This window comes from Equus asinus, chromosome 10 (assembly GCF_041296235.1).
Source record: "Equus asinus isolate D_3611 breed Donkey chromosome 10, EquAss-T2T_v2, whole genome shotgun sequence".
In the NCBI taxonomy this organism is placed as follows: domain Eukaryota; kingdom Metazoa; phylum Chordata; class Mammalia; order Perissodactyla; family Equidae; genus Equus; species Equus asinus.
In genome coordinates, this window is record NC_091799.1 from 102,457,647 (window position 1) to 102,483,232 (window position 25,586).

General features: G+C 42.1%; 1 protein-coding gene across 3 annotated transcripts in view; it reads right to left on the minus strand.

The window, feature by feature from the left end:
• Positions 1-2,264: 2,264 nt before the first annotated feature.
• MTRR (5-methyltetrahydrofolate-homocysteine methyltransferase reductase) overlaps positions 2,265-25,586 on the minus strand; it is a 29,493-nt gene continuing 6,171 nt past the window's right edge. For 2 of the 3 annotated variants that reach the window (XM_070519880.1, XM_070519881.1), the window contains exons 5-15: positions 23,684-24,062; positions 18,636-18,758; positions 16,965-17,118; positions 15,999-16,087; positions 13,550-13,730; positions 11,176-11,218; positions 10,441-10,627; positions 7,017-7,135; positions 5,882-5,974; positions 5,584-5,766; positions 2,265-3,039 (exon numbers count right to left, since the gene is read on the minus strand). In XM_070519880.1, coding sequence (XP_070375981.1) covers positions 2,895-3,039; positions 5,584-5,766; positions 5,882-5,974; positions 7,017-7,135; positions 10,441-10,627; positions 11,176-11,218; positions 13,550-13,730; positions 15,999-16,087; positions 16,965-17,118; positions 18,636-18,758; positions 23,684-24,062 — 1,696 coding nt within the window. In that variant the 3' untranslated portion in view covers positions 2,265-2,894. Of the gene's footprint in view, positions 3,040-4,744; positions 4,878-5,583; positions 5,767-5,881; positions 5,975-7,016; positions 7,136-10,440; positions 10,628-11,175; positions 11,219-13,549; positions 13,731-15,998; positions 16,088-16,964; positions 17,119-18,635; positions 18,759-23,683; positions 24,063-25,586 lie in introns of all 3 variants that reach the window. The other variant, XR_011506540.1, reaches the window with a different exon arrangement.

Consider the following 25,586-nt stretch of genomic DNA (forward strand, 5'->3'; position numbering starts at 1 on the left):
AGACACAATATAATTGATATTTATCAGAGGTGTATTTATTTTATTCACTGCTGGATCCACAGAACTTTGAGCAAAGTAGGTACCCAAAGATCTGTGAGATGGGTGAATGAAATTTCTTTCTGGGTACTTTTTTGGCTGAACCCCATGTGTACATTTAGTACTTTAAATCAGTCCTAAATATTCTATAATCCGTACTTATTTCCTCCTTATGCTATGAATCATTTGCATGTGTTTAAAACTCTTCATGGTGGCCTCTGTGAGTTGCTCTCTGTTAGGGTCAAAGAATGATGGCTTATTTCCTGCAATCTGTTGAGTTTTCACTTATGGTGTAGCTCATGGTCAATTCTAAAAACCGTTTCAAGTGTATTTGAAACCAATGTGGGTGCCCAGTTTGTTGGAGGCAGCATATTCATCACCTAGTTTGCTAACTGTCAAGTTCCAGTTCTTGTATCTTTTTACCTGATAGTTTATGACTAAGGATCAGTGCCCCAGTATTATGGTGTAGTTCAGATTCTAGAGTACTTCAGCACAGATACATAGGCGTGCTGCAGAGTAAAGAACTTATTAGAGTAACAAAGGTTAGAAAATGGTCTCTTACCGATAAAATTAGTGTTGTTCAAGATATGATGGCGTTTGGATAGAATAATTCAGAGGGATTCCCCATCTGTATCTGAACAAGGTCAAAGACTTGACCCGGCAAAGCCCTCGGGGTGGTGGTTGAGCTTAACCCTGAAATAGCACTGCGTCCAGCCATTGGGTGGGAGAACAGCTCACGGCGATAAGGGGAACAAAATCTTGCCCCTGGAACACTCACAACCACCCTGAACAAACTTTTCACACAAGATATGAAACTTTTTATGCAAGATGTGGCTGGGCCACCTACAGAGAGCTGAACTTTTTAAGCTTACAAAATATGTTGTAAGAACTGTTTTGTGCCTGATTGCTAATAAATTTTTGTTTAATAAATATCTGAGTTGCAGAATCTGGACTGAGATCTATTTTCACTGTCATTTGCTGGCAAGGCAGTGAGGGGGCAGCTGATCACTACTCACCCAATACTGAGTTGGTATCTAAGAAAACCTAACAGAAATACCCTGCATGTTGTACGTAAACAAGCTGCTTTAGGTCAGTGCCCACTAGGATTCTTTGTGAGCTTCTTTTTATGGATCTATCAGCTCTGGGGTCACGGATTTACAGACAATATTGGTGGGTGGGCACAAGTTCTTGACTGTCCTATCTTTTTATAGTTATCAGTGAGGAGTATTGTTCTTCTCACCTCAAGTCTACTTTGGCTGATACATACAACACATGCATAAAATCTTGTATGTAACATAGTGTTTGCTTGATATGTTTTATAATGCCTTTCCTTTTTCTAGATTTGTTCCTATTATAAAATATATGAAATATGAGATCAAAGAATAATATAATAAACAGCCATAAAGCCTTACCAAATCTTAAGATTATATTTCCTTCAGATCTTTATTTTTCAAAATGGCCACAAAGAGATTGGTATTTAAAATACCAATCTCTTTAATAAAAGACCTATATATTACAGAGCCTAGGAGAAAAATCACACCCCTTTACATTTTGTTTTCCGTTTTGACAAGTTTTAAGAGAGAATTTGTCACTGGGAATTGCCTTAGTCTGTTCAGGCTGCTGTAACAAAATACCAGACACTGAGTGGCTTATAAACAAGAGAAATTTCTTTCTCCCAGTTCTGGAAGCTCCAAGTCCAAGACCAGCATGGCAGCGTGGCTGGGTTCTGGCGAAGGCCTCTTCTGGGCTACAGACGGCTGACCTCTCACTGTGAAAGGGGCTGGAGAACTGTGTGCAGTCTCTCTTACAGGGGCCCCACCCTATTCCCCGAGGGCCCCACCCTCATGACCCAGTCACCTCCCAAAGCCCCACCTCCTAACACCAACATACTGGAGGTTAGAATCTGAACATAGGAATTTGGGGACATAAAAATTCAGACCATAGTAGGAATCTAAAAACTGCAAGGATGTTAATTTAAGTAGGTATTTTAAGTCTAGGATACAGCTTGAGTGATATCACGGAGGTAAGATAAATTATGTGGAAAAACTTAAAAGTATGCCAAAAGGAGCAGAAATGAAAGGACTCGTAGGGGAGGGGGGAGGTAGAGAAAGGCTGTAGCTTTACTAAAATATACACTTGCTCGCAACTGTAAACCGAATGCAAATTTCCCTAAATTCTGGAATTGTGCTATTAAAAAGTAATTGTGATAAATAAATCATATGTCAGAGAAGAATTTCAAAATATATTTCACATTTCTAGCATCATAAAAAGAAATCCCTGAAAGTATTACCTTAAAATATTTTATCAGAAATATAGTTTGGTAATAAATAACCATTTGATAAAGTTATATAAACATATCATCAGATATGCTGTACATGTGTCATTTAAATACATTAATATGAATATTCTTTATGGCATATTTCATATAGAAAACTGTTTTTACATTATTAAAAAGAATTGGCAAGCTAAGTTCCCAAGTTTGAACTCTCTACCCAGTCCATTCTAGTGCCCGCATCCCGGACTGGGAGGCGCTCGCACGCACAGATACAGATACAGATCCCTGTGGACTGCTCGGGGCTCTCCAGGGTGGAAAGGGGCCCCAGCAGGTGCTGGTGGAGGCGTGAGGGCTGCCTCTCAGCTCAGGGCCCCGAGCGACAGGGCGGTCTGCGGACGGGCAGATGTGGAAAGCCGCACCGGAAGTTTGCGACACTGTTAAGTGACCCACTCCCCACCCTTCCTCCTCCAAGAAATGCTACAAAACATTTTAATTTTAAAAATTGAAGCCTCAGCTTCGGTAAAATTGTCTTTGGGTACTTTTGGCCAAAAAAGCTTAATTCTCTTCCTTTATTTTTCTCATTTTATGACCAAATATCCTGAAGATACCGCTTTTCTTCTTTTAAAGTAGCCAATGTTTTCATTGCTTCTAGTTTTTCAACTCCAGCCTCTTTGCTTATGATTTCCACGAGGGTATCATTTACATCCTTGGCCATATTCTTAGCATCTCTAGAAAAAAGAATAGCATCAGTGTTTAAGAAACAGGAATTTTACCAAATCCTCCTTAGTTCACCCAGCTAACTACCGTTGACTCCAGTATCACTACACCTTAATCCCCCTCCATTCCTCCAGAAAGAGTCCCAACAGGCGCCCGAGCCTCAGTCACCCAGCACCCCTCCTGAGGCCCAGACCTTCACCCAGCGTCCATCCTAACACACAAAGCTGCCCACATCGTTCACAGCTTAACATCCTTCAAGGGCGTCCGTTTCCGGGAGCAGCCTAAATCTTCAGTAAGTGTCTAAGGACCTCATAATCTGGCTCCTGCTCATCTCTCTCATTCCTTTCCTTCTTTCTCAAGACACAGAGTAGGACTTCATTCCTGAAAGCAACAAGCTCTCTTACACTTGTAAGCCTCCATACACACACAACGCATATATGCACAACTATTAACAGACACACTGAGAACTTATTGTGTGCGTGGCCCTTTGCCTTGTCTTCACCCTTTCCACTTCCAGGTCAGGGTGAGGTGCCCGCCTGTGTGCTCCCACAGGCCCCTGTCAGCACCTGCTATATTGTCAGCATCTGCTGAGGTGGCTATCCCACCAGGCAGTAAGCTGTTTGGGGCTAGGGAGTGTATCTCATCTTTCCTCCTAGCTCTCAACATCTGAACAGTGCCAAAGCACTCAGTAGCCACTCAAATGTTTGTTGAATGACTAAAAGTATCAAACAGGACTCGAATATGTCAGCAACTGAATCGTCCTGACCCCGTACAGTAAAATTTCTTGAAAAAGTTGTCTATAGTGACCATCTTAACTTTCTCAACATGCTCTCCCCTCAACCACTCCCATGGAGCTTCCACCCACAGTCCCTCCCACGTCACAGTGGTTGCCAGTCTCCTTAACTATCAGCAGCACAAGCCCCCGTGCTGGGACAGTGTCCCTGGCCTTAGGGACAAGTTTCCTCCTTCTTCACTGGCTGTTCCTTCTCAGTCTCCTTTGTCTGATCCTGCCTCCCTGAGGGGCGGGTCCATGTTAGGGGCCACGGGGTTTCATTCGGAGCCCTCACCTCCGACCACCGTTGCAAATGCTATCAAACACCACTACACCGACGTGAAAGTAAAGCGGCAGGGCCTGTGAACAGCTCAGTCTGGGGTAAGGTTTGCCCAGTGTGGGCGTCTGGGGTATCCTCCAAGTTCTCAACGACTGCTTATTCAGATTGTACAGCTGACATGCCTCTGTGATTTAGAGGGGATCTACAACTTGAGCCTGCATGTGACCATCGACAGCACTGCCCTCCACAAACTGAATGAAGGGCAAATGCTGCATTAAAAGCTAAACGAAAATGTAAGCCAACACACGTCTGGAATCTCTGCCCTTTATCAACTGAAATAAGTGTTTTTCAAGTGAGAGTCAAAATCCATTAACAGGTCATGAAATCAACTTAGTAGCCACAGCTAGGTTTTTTTTTTAAACAATGAGACAAAATAGAAATTATCAGAATGTGTCATAAAAATAGGAAAGCTAAGTTTTGTTTTATGAAACTTGTTTTAATTATACTTGTATGTACTCTAAGTCACTATGCCAGTATTTCTTCCTATCACAGTTTAAAAAAAAAAGGGGGGGGGCCTGCCCAGTGGTGCAGCAGTTAAGTTCACACGTTCCACTTAAGCGGCCCAGGGTTCACCCGTTCAGACCCTGGGTGCAGACCTACGCACCTCTTGTCAAGCCATGCTGTGGCTGGTGTCCCACATACAAAGTAGAGGAAGATGGGCATGGACCTCAGCTCAGGGCCAGTCTTCCTCAGCAAAAAACAGGAGGATTGGCAGCAGATGTTAGCTCAGGGCTAATCTTCCTCAAAAAAGAAAAAAAGAACCTGACTATGTGACTTAGAGAAGGTGTCAAATGTCAATGTTAGGAACGTGTTAGGATAAAAAAGAGCAATTTATTACTTCAAAATTCCCTTTTATTTTAGCAAATTTTTTTTGGCATTTCATTAAAACCAGTAGGCAAGTTTTAAAATTTTTATTTTCTATGGCAATTCTGTGTTTCTATAACAGATGTTGCCTCAGAAAGAAGATAACATAGGAATGACTCCTGCCTTATGTCAACTTTGACATTACAAATTACACCTTGAAGAAAAAGGAACCTAGCATCCACATTCTCAGAGTCAAAACCAGAGTGCTTTTCCTTAGCCACTTTAACTGCACAAATCACATATTCTTGGATACAACAAAATCAATCCTGAGATTTCAAGTTAAATGAGTAGCTTCTTACAGAATGCAATGTTTAGAAGCGAGAAACATGTATTTACCATGCGGCAGAGCACTCCCCAATGCAAGAACTAGTTTTCATGGCTGGCTCCCTGATAATGACAACTTCTGGGCTGTTAAACATATGTTACAAAATCATTTTAGAATGTGCATGTCTATTCCTATACTTAAGAATCAAGCCTCTGATCCCTGTATGCCTAGTTTGGAAAGCGACCAGTCCCTTGTTTCTTTAACATCATCGACTGCACTCCACTACCCAGCACGTGAGTGCGACGGCCACTTACCCACACACATAAATGCATCCGTTCTCCTGAAGAAGCACTCTTGCCACTTGCTTGCTGTGAAGCCGGATGTTGTCCTGCACATACTTTGCTGGGGCTTCCTCCTCCCCAGCAGAAGCATCTCTTGAGAAGGAAACCTTCAGGTGAGTTAGGATTCCAAGCTTATGGAAACGTCTGAGCTCTTCTCTGAAATACAATATACAATAGGTCACTGCCAGGTTTGTAATTTAAAGGTGAAAAAGTCTGAAATTAGAATTGTATATCCATGGTTGGGTCTTAGAATACTAGAAGTGTATAGTACCTGAACAAATAATCCCGATCCTTATATCTGCAGCCAAAAAACAACCACATCGCTCCGAAGTGTCCATCTGGGTGCTGTTCTTGGAGTTTCTCCCTAAGTGAAAAAGAAAGTTGAGAAGCTAGATAGCAAAAATACGTAAAACCATTCTCTCTCTTTGGTCAGGAAATACCACCAACAAACGCAGACACATCTGTAAAATCCATCTTCGCAGTCCTTGAAAGTTCACTCACTGAATTAACATTTTACTCTCCACAGGGCGCCGTGTGCACTCCAGCAGACACTACAATGAGGAAGCACAGCTACGGGCTGCAGACAGCCATGAGCTCCACATGACATCTCTACGAGGACCACTCAAAACATCACATTGTCAGACCTAGACTAATTTCTACATTAAATATGAGGAAGATTAACGCTCAATTAATATAAGAAAAAGTGGCAGAGGGCTTTAGAAGGTAGAAAGACCTGCCGCAATGCAGTGTTTCTGCATGATGGATACATCAATGGGTAATGTCTGCCATTACCTTTTGCTTTCTTAAGGAAAAAAACTGACACTAAGACAACAAAAAGACATTGTCCAAAGGATATTATTCCGTTATCTGGGCAACAGTACACAAGAATTGTTTATTACTTCACAAACAGGGAGAAAGGCGCAATTTTCTTTATTTCATATCAAATAGTTCTATTCTGATACAAAGTTACACTGTTAATCATTCTGTTGAAAATTACTGATGTTTGGGGTTTAACTGAGAAACTGTTGGTACATTAGATCTCCGTTACTCCTGAGTTTATCCAGCTAAGGAACAGATGCCACAGCCTGCATATCATCACAGGACACAGGTGAGCCTGAACCACACATGCTACAAACTATAGCACACCTGGGGGAATAAAGGAAGAAAGTGCTGCGGTACAAAGGGAAGTTCCAGGACAAAGCAAAATCTCTAGAAGATGGCGTATTTACTTTTCCCATGGTGACAAATTATGTTACGCTGTCACACATTTGATAATCAATTTTTTAAATAAAATTTTACAACCAAAGTCCAATATCCTAAAAACCATAGAAGAAACAAAAAAGCTATTATATTTCCACCCAAGATGACAAGAGATACATTTTCTCACCAGCCAAAGAAGCACACACCTGTGCTGGAGGAAACCAATGAAGGGCGCTATGCCGGTCCCAGGACCCACCATTACGATGGGGACTGACGGGTCATTTGGTAAGTGGAAACAATTTGTTGTTCGAGGAGAGATGGATATCTGGAATATAAAACCAACGGTCATAAGTCCTAAAGAAAACCTAGACAAAAGCATATAACCAAGATGATCTTTGCTAAAGCAATCAGCAGGTGCAAATTCCTCCCAAAGAAGCATCATGAAATTAAATAGCAGCATTAAATTTTATTAAAACCATGAATACATTTGTCACTACAGAGAAATAAACAAGTCTGTCTTGCAAATTTTTCTCTTCCATCCAAATCAAAGGTGTTTTAAAAATGACAAGCATGATATTTCTGAGGCAGAACATTAATAAAACCAAGTTATTTTTTTAGGCCCACGAGTAAGATCTGCTTCCTAGTAGGCGACTCATTATACAGATTATGGAGAAACGCACAAAAAAATGAAGACATGATTCTTCATGTCTCACATAAAGGAGAAAGGATGATTAACAATAAGATGGGGTGAAAAGTTTTAAGAGAAAATCAGGTGACTAAAAGAAAATTAGGCTCCAAAGATGCTATGGAATTGTGCTGTATTTGTTATTGTGGGTCCAGTGTTATCTGTGTTTGTGCAAAACTAGGAGAATAAGTGATACCAACAGGTAAACAAAATCTTTTTTGCTAAAATTGCATATTTTTCTTCTAAATCAAGTGTCAGGGTACTTACAAGGAATCAATTTGAAAATCCATTTCACTCCAAGTTTCATTTTGTCCTATGCGTGAGTTATACTGAGGGATACTGAGCGTTAAGCACGACAGGACTCTGTTGTATACCCACGCTGGCATACTTGTGTACATTTAACCTTACTTCAAGGGGAATCGTATGAAGTTCCCCGACAAGATGAACACCACGCTTCTAAATGAAGAATTGGCAGAGCCGTGTCAAATGACTGCTCTCCTTGCGGAATCAAGGTATTACATTGGCCTTAGTCACTCAGTTCATTCATTTAACAATTTTATTGGAGGCACTCACTACGACAAAGACCAGGGCTAGAGAAATGAACAAAAGCCAATCCCTGTCTTCACAGGACTTACATTCTAGTGGAGGAAAGGACAATAAATGTGGAATGATGGGTAACGATAAGCGCCATGAGGCCAGGTAAAGCAGGATCAGGAAACTGCTGATTTAGACTCAATGTGGAGAAGGCCTCTGTGAGGAGAGCTACGACGGAGAGCTGAAGAAAACCAGCAGCCGTGCGGGAGAGTGTACCTGGCAGAGAGGAGCAGTGTAGAGACCTGAGACGAGAGCACACTTCCTGTGCTCAGGGGATAGCAAGGAGACGAGAACGTTCGTCACCTCTTGCTGCAGGAAATCTCAAATGTCTAACAACCCAAACACTTACTCTGGCTCGCCTTAAAGCCTGCCAGGTAGGCTGGAGCTCTGCTCGAGGGATCTCCTTCACTTGGGTCCAGGCCCAAGGAGCATCCCCGACCTGGATCATCCTGTGCTTACGTCAGAGGGAAAGAGCCAGACAAGCCGCACAGCCCCACCAGGTTCGGCGCTCCTGCTCAGACATGGCCTGCACCCTGTCTGCTCATGCTTCACTGGCCAAAGGTGGTCACATGGCCAAGCTAAACATCAATGGAGAAGTCTACTCCTCCTGTTGAAGTGGGTCTCTGAAACAGTATCTACCAGCTGGGGGAGGGTGTGTGGTGGATCAAGTCAACAACAACATTCTCCATACTTCCTAATAAATTATGGTACTACTAAGTACCAGGAAATTTACATAGTTTTAAAAATTGTATCCTTTATATCTGTACCTCAAGTGCCTGAATATCGAGTAGTAAATAAAAATCTGTTACAATAGGGAAGGAAAGAGAGAAAAAAGAGTGGGAGGGAGGAAAGAAAGAATATGTGACAGGTACCTACACTGTTTGTGATATATTATGGATTTTTTTTTTTTTTTTTTTTTGGTGAGGAAGATTGGCCCTGAGCTAACATCTGTTGCCAAGCTTACTTTTTTTTTTTCTTTTCCTTCCCAAAGCCCCAGTACATAGCTGTATATCCTAGTTATAGGTCCTTCTAGTTTTCTATGTGGGAGGTCACCTCAGCATGGCTTGATGAGCGGTGCTAGGTCCACACCCAGGATCTGAACCTATGAACTCTGGGCCACCAAAGCGGAGCATGCAAACTTAACCACTAGCCACTGGGCCAGCCCCTGGACGTATTTTTTTTAACTTTCTGGAGATCATCTGCCATTTTTATACAATCTTGAAATGACATAATACGTGTATGTCAGTACTATAATATTTCTTTCAAAAAAGGAATAGTTTCTCAGCTTCTCAGTATTTTTTTGATGTATAATGAATCTAGGAGTTTGGAGTGTGGAGAGGATGGACACACGCTGTAAAGCACGTCTGTTCCAGGCAGCAGACTGGGAAAATATCAAGTTAAAGCACAATTTCAGCAGCAGTCTTCCCTTAAGCGCCCTCAAGTGTATATCAGAAATCTTAACTCCCCCTCAGGTCCACGCACTTTTCAGCTCCAGGAACTTACAGCAACCAAACTGGTCATGAGAAAACGCCACACGTGACATGCTCATTTCTTCAATACCATGGTACTGGCACCATGATAAAGCCTGAGTTCTTTTTTTTTTTTTAAATTCAACCATCCTTCTGGGTGAAGAGGGACAATCTTAAATTGTTCCCTATGCACGCGGCCTTGAATGACATTCTGTTGAGCGCTGTATCAAAATACAATCGATGGCACTAAGTCCAGATGTGAATGTGTCTACAGTGTATTCAGAAAATCAAATAACACTCTTCTCCTACGTGTTTTAAAAGAGATTCCTCCTCGTAATCTTTTCTCGCTAAGGGCTCTAATTCGGATTCTACACACGATGGCTATGACATACAGGGGAGAAACAGGAGCAGGGGAAAAGGGGGAAATCCCACTACCCAAACTCAAAGGACACAACATTAATCTTCGGTTGTACTGATTGCTAATTTAAAACCACTTATTTGGGACACAAGATACAGACTAAACACAGCATGTGGCTGTCCCTCAACACCAGCCTTCAATATTTACTTGACTCCTTCCACCCGGCCCAGTGCCAATCTACCAAGAATATTAACAGAAAAGGTCTTCTACGAATGTGACAAGTGAGGAGAAAAAGACTGCATTATATAAAAGGCATGCTTTACACATTTAGGAATTACATGGACTATTTCATAGTGAGTATAAGGTTCTCCTGACTTTCCAACAGAGATTTTAAAATTCAAGTATGGCATAAATTTTCCTTTGAGTAATTTGACGGAAATGGAGAATGCAGGGGAGACCACATTGTTTTTTCTATCCAGGCAAAGAGCACCATTCTGATGACGCCAAAACTAACACTCCAGTACCTCAGGAGCCAGGGCTCTCCCGCCATTTGCATGGGACGCACACGTGTGTGGCTGAAGAAGTGATTCCACCAGCGTGGCCAGCCAGCCCGTGCACACGCCCTTCCGCAGAACCACCGTCGCAGTGTTAGACAAAAACTCCACAACGTTAAAAATGAAACGAAGCTTCCCTGGGTGAAACAGACTGGAGCTGCAAAGACAGAAATGTGCTTTTAAATTCTGTATTAGGACTAATACACTCTGGCCAATATAAGTCTCTATTATTACAGTGAGAAAATACTTCCTCATGGGCTCTAATCTGCTTTCTAACTCCTCAGAAGAGCTCTCTGACTTACTTAAAAGCTCCCCTCCCTCCTTTTGTGATAGAACCCTGGGAAGTTTCCAATGACCTGTTCGCCTGCAAAAGTAGGTAAGAGCTCTACAAACTTTCCTCCTCCTTCCCACCCTTCTCCACCACCCAGAAAAGCAGCTGGGCACACCAAAAGGACACGTGCTGCCCTAAGTGGGAACAAGGCTCTGGACCAGGGGAGCCACTGATGATTCTATGCTCCATGAAATTCCTGGAGGACAAGAGCTCTAAGATTGGTCTTCTTTATTTCTTACCATGCCCACTACTGTGTTCCATAAATTGGGTAAGTTTTCAGTGAATGAATCTGTAGCTACTAAGGATTTGGAAGTTGGAGTTTTATATTATTTTAGGAGAAAAATGCTATATGTTACGTTAATAAGTATCAGTACCTTGCACATGAATATGGTCTGGGTTGGAGCTTAGGAACATGTTCTAGGAAAAAAAATAAGCAATTATTAATTCACTTCTACTGACAATGTTATATGTAAAGGGTAAAAAATTCAAGGTCTGAATTTGAATCCTGTTTTATTTCAATATTCAAAATAACATGTTTAGTTTTAAATTATGTTTTAGGGGCCGGCCCCTGGCCGAGTGGTTAAGTTCCTGCACTCTGCTTCAGCGGCCCAGGGTTTCGCCGGTTCAGATCCCAGGTGCAGACATGACACCGCTCATCAAGCCATACTGAGGTGGTATCCCACATGCCACAACTAGAGGGACCCAGAACTAAAAATATACAGCTGTGTACCAGGGGGCTTTGGAGAGAAAAAGGAAAAATAAAATCTGAAAAAAAAGAAAATCACATTTTAGAGCATACATAAATTCACCATGTCTAAGTAAAATATCACTAAATACTTTTTTCCAATTCCTAACATTAGAGACGAGACATACTGTGTTTCCCTAATCTGAAATCAGTATTTCTACCTCAGGCTAGTTTTTTAAACCGAAGGATAATAAGAACAGGTCCGTGAAGGGGCTTCAGTCACGTGCGTGTGTAGCTTTCTGGGGAGAAGTATCTAAAGTTTTCATATCCTAAATAAGACGATAACTCCCAAAAGATTAAGAGCCACTATTTTAAGGCTTACGGGAAACACTCAGGCTTGAAATATTTTCCCTTCTTATATTTACACAATAATTAAAAAAAAAGGGAGTATAGTAGTGAACATTTTTGATATCAAATTATCCAGAAAACCAATGGTTTCGACACACGTAGGTGCTCTTCTAAAAGCAAGTCAAGGAACCACTATTTGAAAACCTAATTGTCCACTAAAAACTTTGAATTTTTCTGTGTTCAATGTTATATTTTTAATAGTTATCTAGCAAAAACTTGGGAAGACATTTCTAAAATGGCTTTGAGTCATAATGAATAACAGAATAAGATTTAATAGAGGGTTGAACGTAATACTAAGCTTTAGATAAATGTTGTTTTTTTAAAGCAATCAGAAAATAATTTAAATTTTTATAAGTCATAATGCCTTTATTTTTTTACATAACTATGTAATACATGATAAATAAAAGTTAAAAAAAGGTAACAGAAATGCCATGAAAAGAACGGACATCTGATCTTCTGGGATGTGAGCGTCACAAGCCTTCTTAGCACTTCCCTGCATGAGCTTGATCTCGACCCCACGCCCTCTGTTAGCGCTGAAAGACTCCACTGAAAAGGGCAGGAGCGTCCGTGTGAACACAGCAAGGCAGGAAGAACACTTAGTAACACTTTTTTACCCTTTTGAGAAAAAGGGAAGATAACAGGACACCAAACAATAAAGAGGGAAAGAAAGCCAGCAGTGACCTGTAAAGGAGAGGGCCCTGAACTGTACGGGCAGCAAAAGGGGCCTTGGGGGCCTAACAGTACAAGTCCACATGCGTTCTCCAGTCACCGAGGACAAGGGCAAACTTTCAGGACTTTACTACGTATCAGTACAGGAACACAGAGAGGAAATGACAAAACTACAAGCATAGGAAAGAAATAAAGGTTTAAAAATCCTATAAAATGCCTACAGTCTTCGTGCCTCGTAAAGGTCTCCACCCCTTACTGGGACTGCCCCTGAAAGCCCTCCCTCGACGCCGGTCCTCAGAGAGGACCCGAAGTCTCTTCTGTTGGGGGGATGGGGACCCAAGAGACAATGGGGACAACAAACATGACGAACTTACATTTGAGTGTTTTGTGGGAGGTCTCCCCAAGCTGAACGCGCGGAGGCACCCTGAGGTTTGCACTGGGACAACAGGAGGACACCCCTTTTGCTCCTGAAGATTCCTAAACATGGACCTGCCCATATGGGGGCATTTCTGTACCCTGCACAGAGCGTGCGCTTTATCAACCTCCATCAATTAAAATGGATGTTCATCATCTTCAAAAAAGATAGGGTTTTTCCCCCTTGGAAAGCTTGTTTTTATATAAAATTTGGCTTTTTTCAAAAATAGCAAAATTAATAGAAAAGATGCTGAATGCTGAGCAAAACAAGAGAATTAAGACTGGCTAATATTAAGAAAGAAAATGATAGTGACAACGGTAGAACTAAAAATAAGGAAATAAAAGAACCTTGGAAGAGGGATCCTTTGTAACTTCTGGAAGGCAGTTCAGAAGTCAAGGCACCCTGAAGACAACTGTAGGATGTTTACTTATTGACCACAGTTCACTCAGACATGTTCCCACATGCCAGCACAGAATCCAAACTGTGGTGCGTGAGCAGCCGTTGTTCTTTCTCCAAGAGGCTGCCCACACATCAGCGCCATCGGCACTGAGGTGACTGTGAGCCTACTCACCGAGCAGGAGACTGAGGGGTGGCTGGCAGGACGGGAAAGCGAGGAGGAGGTCTAACAAGCTGGCACAGGCATCTCTTACGAAACGGTTATAGTCGGCCGCTCCTTGTCGACTGCACAACTCTTGTAGCCTTCGCTTTTCTGCACCATTGCTGGTGTAGTCCACCAGGGCTCGCAAAAATGCCTGTGGCCAAAGCAAAGGAAGCAGACAAACTACCAAGTGCTCTGTGGTTACGGCTGTTAGAATATTTGGTTATTATCTACCTGGGGATATGCCCAATTATTCAAGAAAAAGTGAGAGAGCCACTAGGCCAGGAAAAAAGAATTTAATTTGCTACTTGCTTTAATGTCAGTCTGTTAGGAAAACCCACTTTTACATTCTATTTTTGGTCACTTTCCCTACATCCCGAACTGACCTAATCAGTCTCAAGTATGATCTCAAACGACATGTCAGGTCATCTGAGTGAGAATAATCAGCAAGTCTCATAACTCAATATTTCATCTCTGGACACAATACTTGTTCTTGTCTTAGCTGATGATGACAACCTAGACTTTGACACCTGACAACCATTAAGTGCTCTTTATGTGACAGACAATGGGTGGTGAGGCACTGGGGACAACATGACACCTCGCCTGCCCGTAAGTGCTGAGAGCAACAGAAGTCAAGGAGTAATCAGTGTGCAATAGGCTAACCGCCCCATCAGGGGCACACGCAGGATGTCAGGGCTTCCCAGGACACACACGGAGGTGAAGGCTGGCCACGTGAAAGAAGGGAAGCGAAGAGCGGCTAAACAGATGGCACGGCTACGGGAAGGCACAGGAGGCAGGCAAAGGCACAGCGCTCCTGGGGACCACGTGCAGTTCAGCATGGACGTGGGACAAACGGCTGAAGAGACGGCATGGGCCAGAACAGCAAGAACCATACGTGGACTCTTAGTCACCTCAGATTCATTGTGGAAAGAGAATATGAACATCACCTGAGCTCCAAGGGCACTGATGTACAGGCAGCCTCTTTGAGAAATAAAAGCAAAACAAAGTCGCAAATCCCAAGTCTCAAAGACTAAACCAAGCCCAAACTCTTGGACAAAAGATCAAACTTGCTAATGACAATTTTTGGTTTCAATGCACTTCTAAGCTTATCCATTACACGACCTATACAGCTGTTATTACTCGAGGGTTCTTTAGGAACAAAGTACCTCCGCAAGTAATTTGTGTCAAATGCTATCTGAGGTGCTCACGGGGACTGCTACTTTCTATTCCACGGCTCAAGCACCATCACGTCACGGATGGACGACACAGCCGTTTTCATGGGGGTCACAGGTGTCCCCGGGTTTAGCTAAGAATTCCTGCCTAAACGACCCAGAGACTAACAAGCTAAAGTGCTCGATACAGAGCCGAACAGCACGGGCACTCGGCAAACTCTGGAATGAATGGCACCTGCGTCTCTGTCTGGATCTCTGGTCAGATAACAGTTTATAAGAACACTTTCCATCACAAATTCTCAAAGCCAACAAAATTTCCTAACTTACAGGCTAAAATAGTGGCAATTATAAATCCTTTAAAATATTTTTCACTTTCTAATTATAGAAAATTTACAGTACTAAAGTAGAAAATATTGCACTGTTTGTAGAGAACCTGACAAACACTACTAAACTTTAAATTATAAATATTTTTAAAATAGCAACTCTAGGGGACGGCCTCACGGCGTAGTTAAGTCCAGTGCACCCCACTTTGGCGGGCCAGGTTGGTGGGTCTGGACCACATTAATGAAAGCTGCACTGCGGGGAGGGCGGCCCAACAACAGCAGGATTCCCGCCCTTTGGCGATACGAGTCTGGCAAAGCCCAGCCTGGAAAGTTTACCCATTACCAGCCGCTGGAGAGACAGAGGAATCAGTAGTTCCTGGCCTAATACTGACATCTAGTGGATTGTTCTATCTCCAAACTCATCCAAATAGCAATATGCCCACCAAAACCCTTATGTTTTTCTTTAAGAATTCTAACTTAACCAGAAATAATTACAGAGGTTTAGACAAAAGGAATCTTAACAGTAAAGAGGAGGCAGGAGGGAGGAAAGCCCACACTTTCATAGCTTCCTGTCGTCAATTAGAGAGAGTGTCAAGGTGCAGCTGGATAAACAAGGTCATCCAGGTCACTTTCATCACCGATTAATGCACTACATCAAGTTCACGTCTAATAGAAGTCTAAGAAAAAGCCCTATTCTAAAAAATCTCTTTTCAGTAGAAACCAAAATTCAATAAAAGCACAAAGTAAAAATATTTGTCTGTGACAATGACACCTATAAAGATACCACACTCTCTTGGGAATGATTTTGAAAACATGCTATGAAGATCACATTTTCTAAGCCTGCAAAGGTCAAAGACCAAACTTAATAAATCCTACACGGAGCTGACTGTACTTTTAAATATTTACTCAAGGAAGAAAGAAAAATACCTTTTTAGGAACTGCTCGTATTTCAAGGCACCAGGTAAGAATGAACTGGAGAGAACATCCCTCAGGTACATGTTGGGGCAAGGATGCGCCTTTGCAGGTACAGGGAGGAGTTCATGACACAGGAGATGAAGAAGAAAACGAAAGCACAATTAACTGTAGTAATGTACATTACAGGGCTATCAAAGTGTAATACGATTTGTGGCGATGTTTACTCAGTCAAAAAAATCCCCCAAAATGAATACAGCAGCAGAACCCACCCTACAAAAAAATAATTACAAATTCAAAAGCATTATACTATTAGCTGTATCTATCAAATCTAGGCACATCAAACAAAGAAAAGGAAAATTATCCTTTCCTTTCCTTGGTTCCCAAAACCAAGTAACAAAAAAGCCAAAAGATGGCAGTGGTCCACTAAAATTACATATTATTTCAGAAAGAATTTTAGAACTGTCTGAACTCCACTTGAAAATTCAAGCAAATAAAGAAGACTTCCTCTAATTACGGAAAAAACAATTATTTTTTACATAATAAGAATAAACATGCTATGAGAAATAAACATAACAAGAAAACAACTTTCTATAAAGGTTCATATAACAATAGTTTTCACTGCATCATGATTTTAACATAGGAACTTAGAAACAAAATAATGCTAACTGCAAAAAGCAAACTATCAAACCAGCCCACTAACCAATCCGCTTCTCCAAGACTACAGTTACATTCACTTTTAATGTCCCTAAGTGTCCAATAAGCATGGAATCCCTCATCATCCCATTCAGTGCAACTGATGTGGAAGTTAAGAAGCCAGCAAGACCAGCGAGCACCTCTGTCCTGCTCACTGACACATGGCCGACTCTCGGGGCATCCATGCAACCACACAGGGCCTTGGATGGGAGGGAGGTACTCGTGCTTGTCACCTCTGATCTGTTGGCCCAAGGATGCCCTAAGAAGTAGGAGCTCAGGGTGTACCTTTCTTCTTTGTGTCTGCCTTAATTTGCAAGAGGACACGGTGTTCTCTTCGGTCTTCAAGTTGTAGTCTTTGTAGGAGGTTCTGTACCTCAGAATCATTGTTGGGACAGATCACGTTGAAGGCATCTCCAGGCTGATAGGAAAAATCTGTTTTCTAGAGAAGAACCAACATGAAAGAAAAAAATCGCATGGGTTAGACTTTTAGTTGTGGGGTAACAAAAAGACAGTTTTTATTATATGACCATTTTAATATACAAATTAGAAACAAAACAATGCTAGTTGTAAAAAAATAACAAATAAGCCCAACTAACTGAACATACTTTTTATTAGGAGTACTGTGAAAAAGAAATCACGTAGTTATCCAGCGTTCTGCCCTGCATTGCTGCCTATGTGTAGAATGGAAATTAAGCCCTTCTTTTCTACAGAGTCAGGGACCTCAGTAGGTAGTGTTTTAATAACCCACGTAAACATCCCTCTTATGAAAACATACATACAGGCACACACACATTATGAGCAAAAGAAACTACTTAAGGCTGTTGGCAGTGTTTTCAATTTTCTTTCTTCTTTCCTTTGGAGAGGAACAGGGGTGAGAGAGGACACTTTGTATTTCCCTTAATGAGCATAAAACGTTCTACCATCTAGCTTGTGAACAGACACGGGCTGGAGGCAGAGCCACTTCCCACAGCACGTCTATGGACAGACGGAGGCAGAACGCAGCCCAGGGTTCCGGAAAGGGGCATCTGACTACACCCGCTCGCAGTCCTAGCCTGGGAGGGAGACAGACTGGACCCACTAATCAGCCCACCCTTGCCTCTTCATGACAAAAGTGTACAACAGCAGAATAAAAAGTAAAATGCTTTGGTGTACAGAGAATATTTAACAATATGGATTAAAATGTTCAAAAGAAGTAACAGAGCTACTCCATAGAATGTAAACAAAACCATCTAGTTTTGACACCTGTCATATTTCTTTTTTTCTATTAGAAGTTTAATTACATCTACGTATACAACCTTGATGTGCTCTTTTCTGAAAGCATAACCCACTTCACTTCTCAGGACCTTCTTCAAAATAAAGAGGCAAGCTACACGACTTTGAAGGTGTACTCAAGCACCAAAGTTTCAGGATTATCAGTTTCTTAAGCTGAGGTCAATGGATTTCGATGGCGGGTAGGAGAAGGGCTCATGGTTGGAATTCAGAGATGTAGTACATATCTCCCTGACACCGTATGCAAAATGTTTATATATAATCATTTCTCTGGGGAGGGGTCTGTGACTTTTTCCAGATTCTCAAAGGAATGAGAAATGAACCATTATGTGACTCTAGTCTGAGCTCCAACTAGCTGGCTGACCTCAGGTGAACAGCTTCCTCCCTGGGACTCTTCTTATATGGAAAATGCTTTTCTGATTCCATTATCCTTTGGTGACTTAATGAGTAAGGCAGCAACACTATTCTCTCAAGCTGAATCACCTCCAGTCACTCCTCATTTTAGTCCCTCCCTGAAGTGAAAAGAAAACAGGTGTGAGGTGGGGAGAAAAGATGATAGGTCCAGAAGAGAGGCCCAGCTGTCCTCTGAGAGACTCTTTCTTCCTGAGTATACAGGCTAGAACACCACACAAGTCTCTGCACTTCTTGACAACATAACTGTGCCGAGAAATAAATCTTGTAACTTACTGAAATGTCCAATTCTACCAGAAGAGTGGTTTTTATGGCATCATTTGTAGTCAGTTGAACTGCCTCTGAAATTGGAACTTGAAAAATTGGATCCACTGAAGTCACAGATACCTGGCTTTCCTCCTTGAGAAACAAATGTGACAAAATATTACTAAACACAATCTTCAATTATACTTACCACTGCCTCGCTTAGTGACTACATGAGATCTGTAGGATCTTAAGAAACTTACTGGCCATTTGAGCATTCTTTTCTAAGGTAAATGGCTACAGACATATGCATCGCAATCTTGCAGAAAAGAAGTTCATCCATAGTTTAAACTCCTTGTCTACTGGACATTAGGATTTCTGAAATACATACTGAAAATACCAAATATTAGTGTGTTCACATAAAGATCTAACAGTCTTCCTAATGAACTATGCAAAAAGCAATAGTATGCATGCAGATTTCAGGAAGGAGATTCTAAATGAAATGACAGATGCTTAAGGCTGGCAGGTGTCTGTGTGGATGATCACAAGAACTCTCAAGAGTGGTGGGCAGCACTGTTCAACAGAGCTTTCTCATTGATGGGAATGTTCCATATCTGGCTGGCAGTGCAGACAGACAGCACGAGGCAACAGTGCGACAACTAAGCGGGATTGTGTACCAGTGAGAGGGAACGCAGCAGCTGATGCGCTGAATCAGGTGCTTGAGAACTACGAGGAAATGGTACTGAGAAGGCCTGTGGAACTGGGGGGATACTTCTAAGCTTCCTGGACACTTCTGAAAAAAATGTAAAAACCTGAGAAAAATTAGTCAACAATTAAAAAGTAAGTGTGAAAGCTAGAAGACATCCTCAGTAGTGTACAAGGAAGCACTCATCTCTTGCAGCTTGAGGGCAGAGAAAGCTACAGACCGACTCTGATAGGCAAAGAATGGACTCCTGAACCTGAAGGCTGGGAGATGGACAAGTGGGTTGAGAAATCTTGAATCCCTAGATTCCCTTAACTCTTGGAGCCTGCAGGAGTGGCCACTCCTTCCTATTAACAGCAAGAATTCCCTTCTTTCACTAAGACAACACAGGGACCTCTGCCCTGCATGATATATCCATGCTGCCACCCCTGCACCCCATCTCCTCTCCCAGCTGCAGGGTCAATAACTAGGGTGAAGTCACAATACACCAGGAGGCAGATGTGCTGGGTCAGCGAAGGCAGGCAAGGGACTACACTCTGAGAAAGTACAGGACACAGCAATATGCGCCAGAAGAGTAGGCACAAGACAGAATGCTGGGGTCCCAGGCCAAGAGGGCAGAACATAAATTTGCACAGAGGAGTGTTCCTAATTGGGACACTCTCCTAGGACACAGGCTTTAACACCCTGGCAAGAAACCCTCGAGATGATGTGAATATGTTGACAGCACAGCTACGAGAACAAGGAAGAAGCAAGAACCTGCACTAAGTGAGTCAGAATTGCCAAGACTTCTATGGCCAGCATTGGAAGACAGGATTAACAGACTCCAGGAAGTGGGTCTAGCAGAGTGGATAAAACTATGTAGGGCCAAAACCCAGCAGATGACGATGTTCCCTAGAGACCCAGAGAACACACCACTGCCAAGGCCAACAGGCCTGTGCTGGTGCGAGGGGCACCACCATCTCTGAGAAATTCGTGACTGGCCTCCCAGCTGGCCAGAGCTAACAGCAACAGGAAAGCATGGACCCCCAAAGAACAGAGGAAGGTGGCAGCACTGAGCCAGCAAAGCCAGAGGTCACAATCATCATAGGAGTAGGAAGGCTGGAGGGGTGGGGTGGCCAGGGGCCTGACTTTCAGAATTAGTGGAGATGGGTGAGAACATGGCATCCTGAGGGTCAAAATAAACAGGCAGCCTCATGGGAACCAGATCAATCCTCACAGTGAAAAGAAATCAGGAAGCCATGAGCAGGAAGCTGCAGACAGCTGCCCCAGTGAAAATTCAAGATCTCTTGCCCAGTTTCTGGACCTGAGCGTTTCCAGACGCCCACTGATTTTGGGAGAGAGTAGGCCCCCAGGAGGAGGGCCTCTGCAACAGCACAGAAACTGTACTCAGCAATGCTTCCTACTGTCCTTCTCCCAAGGGATGAATGTACAGTGGGCAAAGGGGAATGCCCAGATATTTCAGGGACCTCTAGAAGAGGGACGGAGTTGATGCTGTTACTCAGGAACCCAAAGTGTCATCAGGTCCATGTATACAGTGAGACCTATGGGGCCAGGCAGTAAATGGAGCCCTGGTCCAAGTCTGGCTTAACGGGTCCACTGGGTCCTGGATCCTCCTGTGGTCACTTGGTAGTTGGCGCAACCTGCAAAATAGATTGCTGACCTGTGGGGTAAGAGCTACCACAGTGAGGAAGGCCAAGAGGAAGCCTCTTAATTTGACACTGTCCTCTCCCCTCACCAAGATAGAAAATGAAAAACGATATAGCACCCTGGGAGGAATGACAAGTATCAATACCATCCTTAAAAATCTAAGGGATATGAGGATGCTCTCTATCATATCTCCATCTAACTCACAAGTCTGGTCTCTGCAAAAACCAGATAGATCCTGGGGGATAACAGTAAACCAGCAGCAGCCCCAACTGTGGCCTCCATACTGGATGGTTTCGTTTGATAGAGCAGATTTACAGGGCCGCAGGCATGTGGCATATGGGCAGGATTTAGCTAATGTGCTCTTTTCCATCTCTATCCCTAAAGAGAACCAGATACTTTCACTTGGAACAGACAATGGTAGATATTTACAATTTTGCCTCAAGGCTGTGATAACGCTATTTTTTTTTTTTTTTTTTTTGCTTTTTGCTTTTTCTCCCCAAATACCCCCAGTAGATAGTTGTATACTTTTAGTTGTGGGTCCTTCTAGTTGTGGCATGTGGGACACTGCCTCAACGTGGCCTGATGAGTGGTGCCATGTCCACACCCAGGATGCGAACCAGCGAAACCCTGGGCAGCCGAAGCGGAGCATGCGAACTTAACCACTGGGCCACAGAGCCGGCCCCGCTCCTGCCTACTATTATAAGACAGTCTAAAAAAATGTGGACCATCTGGATATTCAGCAAAACATCACACTAGTCTACTATAGCAATGACATTATGCTAATCTGACTGAATGAGCAAGAAGTGGCCAGTATGTTAGAGTCTTTGGAAGACCTCATGCGCCATGCAGACTGAAGGACCCGAACTGTAAGTATAATTTTCAGGAGTCCAACAGTCTGGGGCAGGTTAGGACACCTTTCCCCAGTAAGAATACACTACTGCATCTTGTACCTCACTTCTCCTAGAGAGAAGCATAACACCTGGTAGGCCTCTTTAGGATGTGAGGCAGCACATCCGTAAGTGGGATTACTATTCTAACCCAAACACCAGGTGACACGAAAGGCAGCCAACTCTGAGTGGGGCCGAGAGCAGGAGAGAAAGGGCTTTGCAGCAGCTCCAAGAGCTGATACGAGGCCCTGCTGCTTGGATCATACAATCCAGAGACCCCACAGCAGTGGAGATATCAGTGATGGGGAAAAGATGCTGTATGGAGTGAGACTGGCTAAGGTCCTAGTTGAGACTGCACTAAAGCTCAGCTGCCCACTCTGCCAAATCTAGTTCCACCAACACCCCCAGTTCCCCAAGGTGATGATCCCAAGAGGATGCCTAAAAAAAAATCTTTTCCAATCCCTTGCCCTCTAAGTTTAGCCTTTAAGCAGATTTATACAAGTTTCCCTTAAATGGGTGAGATTTCAAAAATCTTTTAACCACATTACCAATTAACAACTGAAGTCTATTAATGACACCTACTATGAAAGAAACTCTTACAGATCCTCCTCCTAACTGAAGCACCTTGTCAGAGCAATCGGCGCTCGCTGTGCCTTCTGCCATGTGTATCCATCCTTGTGGCACACAGATAAGGGCTCTACCATGTCTGTAGTCTGCTCCCGCCAGTTGGGTCACATGTTTACTAGAGTTGCTGTGTCTGTTCCCAAAGCCAACTAAAATGTACTTACCGTAATTATATCACTTAACTCACAAAATAAGGAAGTACAACCACAAAAACAATAACCCATAGTTGTTTACATAAAAACATACCTGTTTACCTGAACGCTTTAGAAAGATACTATTAAAATGTGCTAAAAAACTGCTATTGTATCAGGTGTTTGTGAACAGTTCTAATATACTAGAAAGCTGTACTTAAATTGTTTCCCAAATGTCTAAGTCTTTCTTCATTAAAAATAAGAAAACAAGAGACGAGAAATCATGATTGCTGCATTGAGGGTGTGGTTCATGTAAGAAAGCGGAACTCCAGTCAGCCACTCTAAACAAAGACGGCTTGGCTGCATTGGAAATTTACTCTAAGGATGCAGGAAGAAATTTCAGGGTACCATATACTGGCAGTCATGGGAAGAAATTAGTTATTATTCAACCTGATGCTCAAAAATTTACAGACCACTTTAAAGTCATTTATTTATTGATAGGAAAAATACTCCAGGCCAAAAAAAATAAAAAACAAAAGAAAACTCAATATAGACAAAAACAGGTCTATAGGATGTTATCAAGAGAAAGAATAATCTCCAAAGTAGAGTATGCAAGATTCCAAAAATCCGCACTGGGAAAGAGACTTTACGGCAAATAAGTCCTTCAAGTTTAGTTGCTAAGATAATTTCCTGACCGCCCACAACAACTTGCCCTTGATTGACTCACATCTAAAAAGAGAAACCAAGAAGTTAATTCTCCAAAATATTGGAGAAACTGAGCTCTTAACCATATACTTCTTCGAAGACAGACGTAATATAATAACACAACCACTTCTGTAATGGACGCGTGGCAGGCCACTGCAGTAACTACTCAACTCCACAACGGTAGCACAGATGCAGGCACAGACATGTCAATGGATGGGCACGCCTGTGTTCCAGTAAAACTGTATTTACCAAAGAGAGGTGGTGGACCACATTTGGCCAATAGGCCGAAGTCTATTAACCTCTGTTGTAATAAAAAAATACAAATAAACAAAACACCTGTGGTAAGATAAAATATAGCATGAAGCATGAAGTAAAACTGCTTACCTGGCCAAGAGGCTCCTGCAGATGTACCTGTAAATATTCTGGTGGTAAAGCAGGAATATGCAGAGAGGCTTGTGAAAGTGGAGGTATGGAACGGGTAAGTGAAGACTCACAGTCTGCAACCAAAGCATTTGATTGACCTCCGTTCACTGCATTTTGTTCCAAAACCTCAGAATTCTTTCTTCCTGAATCATCTAATCTCAGAAGTTCCACTTGTGATTCGATGTGTAACAGTTCCGGTTTCATGGGGTCTGTCCTCCAGGAGCCATTAGATGCCATTGTGAGAGCTCCATTCATCTCCTGTTTTCCTCTACTTGACATAAAATGCTTCGTGAGGGCAGCCCAGAGTCCGTCAATCCATGGCTCAACCACAAGTTCTAAACTGGATTATTGTAATAAAAAAGGAAAAAAAAATAAATGTCTAAATTCTCCACTTAAATACATAATATTGGGATAATGGCAGTCTGTCCATTTGCCAAAATGCTATGCAACTGTCAAAAATACTAAATATGATGACTATTCAGAATACAAAAAATACTAATGAAAAATTAAGTTAAAAAACAGAACATTATGTGTTCATTAGCACTGAGGTGTAAAAAATATGACCATGTATAAAGGTCAGAGAACAGAAACGGAGATATTTTAGTAATAGCTAATAGGAATGTGATTTCTCTTAATGTCCTAAAATAGAAACAGTAATCTTTAAGTTGTAATTTTAAACAGGCATTCTAAATTCTGATGAGGCTAACAGAACTTACCCAAAATCTAAGACTACCCTAACATCACACATGGTAATTCTATCAATCGAATGCACCATCATTTTGCCTAGGTAATTTACTGATTTCTTCCTATAGGTTAAAATAACACTAAGAAATAACTCTGGATTAATGCTAACCTTTAGACTAAGTAAATAGCTCAAACCTTCTTTCAGTTGCAAACAATTTTTTTTGGTAAACTTTCCAGGGAGGCTGACCATAGGGGAAAAAGCAATCATCCTTTAGGGAAGTTGAATTAATCATTAACACGTTTTAAAATGCAGCAGTCTACTTAGTGCTAACAGAATAGGATAAGTCAACACCACCACTCCTACAGTCCCTGAGCAGAGACGAAAGACCGCATCAGGACCATGCAAATAGCATCTTTGTCATTTTTAATCACAACTCAAAGAGGTATCAACTAAATTCCAATTCATAAAGCTAAATGACAACTAAGAGGAAGCACACTTAGACCTCTATCTTCTTATGGCTATAATTTCATTATATTTGTTAGGTGCTCACAAAGTACATAGCTCGAAATTTGGTTATACAATACATCTATCCCTCTGGAGCCCTGGAAAAGTATATAAAATTATGGGTCCAATAATGACAGCTGCATTTAAAACACCATTCCCACAACTCAGAAGTATTAAGATAATAATACTCATAATCAGAGAGAGTGCTAATGTTCTCTGAGTGTTTACTATATGGCAGTCCTTCTTCTAAGAGGACATCTGTATTAATTTATTTCATCTTCCCAAGAACCTTCCGCAATACACATATTCTTATCTTTTCCAGAGGGAGAAACTGAGGCACAAAAGGTTTAAGTGGTCTGACCATGGTTTCACCGGCAGTAAGTGGGGGAGTCAAGGATTTGAACTCAAGTATTTGAACTCTGGTCTGCATTCTTAACCCCTTAAATGTGGTGGTTGGTACATTAAGCCAGGATGTCGTCTTGAAGCAATTTTAATTTTAGAAAAGGGAAAATTCAAATAAGGTAGTTAGGTTGAAAATTTAAGAGATTCAGGCTGCTGAAATATAAACTTGGCTTTTAACACTTGATGGAATAAATGAACATGGGAACTGAAAGCCTTTGAAGAGGAAGTAGAATACAAGACGGAGTGACAGGCCTAATGGATTATACAAGGAGT